The sequence below is a fragment of the Lucilia cuprina genome, chromosome 2 (genome assembly GCF_022045245.1).
Source record: "Lucilia cuprina isolate Lc7/37 chromosome 2, ASM2204524v1, whole genome shotgun sequence".
NCBI classification, from domain to species: Eukaryota; Metazoa; Arthropoda; class Insecta; order Diptera; family Calliphoridae; genus Lucilia; species Lucilia cuprina.
Genome location: NC_060950.1, coordinates 1,782,809 through 1,785,754, shown reverse-complemented (window position 1 = coordinate 1,785,754; position 2,946 = coordinate 1,782,809). Strand labels below are relative to the sequence as shown.

The 2,946-nt window shown below is 29.8% G+C and overlaps 1 protein-coding gene across 1 annotated transcript; it reads left to right on the top strand.

The window, feature by feature from the left end:
• Positions 1 to 1,246, top strand: LOC111688556 (mitochondrial import inner membrane translocase subunit Tim21). The gene is made up of 3 exons (XM_023451069.2): positions 1 to 463; positions 536 to 718; positions 796 to 1,246. Exons 1-3 carry the CDS (start codon positions 92 to 94, stop codon positions 979 to 981), a joined length of 741 nt encoding a protein of 246 aa, XP_023306837.2. The 5' UTR covers positions 1 to 91; the 3' UTR covers positions 982 to 1,246.
• The last annotated feature ends 1,700 nt before the right edge of the window (positions 1,247 to 2,946 follow it).

Sequence of the window (2,946 nt, the reverse complement as noted above, 5' to 3'; positions counted from 1 at the left end):
GCTTGTTCAAATTTATGTTTTTGGTTATTTTGCTCGTCTTTAGTAAATAATTAAATAACTCGAAGAAAATAAGAAAACTATCGATAAAAAAATGTCACAGTTAATTTTATTACGTCAAGTTTTTCAAAAACAACAAAAACATTTGCAATTGAAACATCTCTTTCAACTGCAACAAATTAGAAAAATTAGTCGATGTGCAGTTTGGCAACAAAAATCCAAGCGATCAGAAACCGGTCAGGAATTACAACTAAGTAAAAGTGGAGCTGGGCGTACAGATGTGTCCACCGAAGTCAGGCCATTGGGTGAGAAAATTAAAGAAACTACCAAGACAGCAAGTTACACAGCCATCATATTGGCTGGGGTTGGTGTGACAGCGGTTATGTTTTGGGCCATATTCCGCGAGTTGTTTAGCAGCTCTAGTCCAAACAATATATACTCAGATGCATTAGAAAGAGTTATTGAGGCAAGTGGTTTAATAATCAAATCATATTTTTGGGTTTTTATTAAATTTGAAATAGTTTTTGTTATTTTACAGGATCCTCGTGTTCAAGACTCATTGGGGGCTCCTATTAAAGGTTTTGGTGAAGAATCTCGCCGCGGCCGACGACAACATGTGGCTCATAGCAGTTTTGAACGTAATGGTGTGCCTCATATACGTATGCGTTTCTATGTGCAGGGCATACGTAATAAGGCCACAGTGCATTTAGAATCAAGAAGGGTAAGATTCTTAATTATATAGTTTAAATGAAACATATACATATATATGTAATATATAAACTTTTTATAAATTCTCAGGCTCCTTCAGGCAAAATGGAATATCGCTATTTATTTGTGCAATTAGATCACTATCCACATACTACCATCATATTGGAAGATAATCGTGCCTTTGATCCTGTACCATCCACTTCATCAAATCCTGCCTCTCAAACTCCTTTGACAGGTTCTAGTCTTTCGTTTGCTTCATTTGACGGCAAGAACTAACAATATTTATTTTGTGAACTGGTAAATATAATTTTAAGCGAAATAAAGTTTGGTGTCAAAACTGTTGAGAACCAAAGATATTTATTATTTTTTTTGTTATATGGTTCATTTAAATTCAAAATTGTTAAATCTTTTTTTGTTAAATTTATAAAAAAGATAAAAATTAAAATTAATTTTTATATTTATATAGCATATTTCTGATCTTATAATTTTTAAAGTTATCAAATAATTGTAAGAATGTAAATACATTACTATATACATTATATTATTTATGAATTTTTATATATACCTAGCGAAATTTATACATATGCATTTCCTCATAATCTTTTAATTACCGGTTAAATAGAAAGCAAAATAATATTACTATCTGGCATCCTTACTTAAAATTGTTTTACCTTTCCATATCCTCTAAATCTTGCTCCATTTCCGTTTTATTTCAACGTATTTATCAATGTGGCATCGTCATAATTTTTGAAAAAAATTGCCGTTATATTTTAAACATTCAAAAATCTACTGTCTGGTAGCACATTTTGTAGTAAACGAAATTTCCTGGATCTGGCAGCACAATATTTATCTTTTTGCAACTCTGCATATTTTTTATAAACAAACTTCAATCAAGTGCGCCTTTTTACAACAAAATTCTTTCAATCAGTGAAAATTTTCTAATTAGAAGAAAATTGCAAAAAAGTTAAATTTAAGATAGTGTAGTAAAGTGAAAGTATTAAAAGTGGAAAGAAATTGTTAAGAAGTTTGTGTGAAAAGTGAAAAAATCTTAAACTTGACAGAATAGAGACAACAATTTTTAATTAATAAAAGTTTAAGAAAATTTGATAATTTGTTAATTTTTTTATCGAATTGTGTTTAACATGATCATCAAATTGAAGTAAAATTAATAAATGAGTGTTAAGTTAATTGTTACAATAAGAAAACACTTTACTACAAGAGGCCCCCCTAATTTGCTTAGTATTCTAAAAGTCAACGGTTGCTGGTGTCTCACGTTGGAAAATTTATATGTATGTTGTTTTACCGATGCCGGAGTTCAGTTTACATTCAGAATAACCACTTAGTTCGCATTTCGTGTAAGTGCTAATTATTTCATGCATTTTCTTTTGGTTACTTCGAAATATTCTATGTATTCAATGTCCACTACTGTCGATGTCTGGTACAAACTTGTTATCCCAACCATCGTCGGAGTTAGTCTTTTTCTTCTGTCACTAAAATAACAACTTGCAAAAATGTATCTAAATGTATCGTAATGCAAAATACACGCAACCGTAAAGTATTGAAAAAAAAATGAGATTGCTTTTTACGATTCTGATTTTTGATGGATTTGATTTTTGCAATTGCTCTGTCACTGGATCCAGAAACGCAATCTAAATACAGAATAGGTGTTATTATTAAAAGAACCCTCAGGCATATTGAAGTCAAGGAAAACGCTTGTCTAAAATCCAGTTTTAATCTAGAAATGAACAATTTTAAATTTCAAACAAAATACAAAAAAGGTATTTGAAAAATGTATTCATTCTGACATTACCTCATCGAATTATTGGTTTGAGATCGTTCAAATAATAGACAATATCTGAAATTAAAATATTTGATTCATGAGTGCTGGCATAAAATTATGTTAGACGTCTGTCTGGATATGTTCCGGATTATTTTGCTTGAGGCCTTAAGCTAAAATTTAGGTCAAGCCTGTTCGTCAGGTAATTTGTTTAACTTTTTTTTGTCAAATTAAGAGAGCCTTAAAAAAGTCATTATGTAATCGAAAGTAAATTAAAATAATTCATCTAAATTGTTTACGGCAGATAAAAACAGGTAAGATCTTTTATATAAATTTTTAAAACTTTTTTCACGATAATCATTTGTTTATAAATATGTATCTTGTTTTTCGCATACGACTATGAAGAACCGTTTAATGGTACTATTAACTAGTTATAAATATACTACACACCATTTTCAATTGTA

What these genes read in the sequence shown, in the direction of transcription:
- LOC111688556 (XM_023451069.2), top strand. Translation starts at nt 92, where the DNA reads ATGTCACAGTTAATTTTATTACGTCAAGTTTTTCAAAAACAACAAAAA. An exon ending in CATTAGAAAGAGTTATTGAG is followed by an intron (nt 464 to 535) that starts GCAAGTGGTTTA and finishes GTTATTTTACAG; the next exon opens with GATCCTCGTGTTCAAGACTC. An exon ending in TGCATTTAGAATCAAGAAGG is followed by an intron (nt 719 to 795) that starts GTAAGATTCTTA and finishes ATAAATTCTCAG; the next exon opens with GCTCCTTCAGGCAAAATGGA.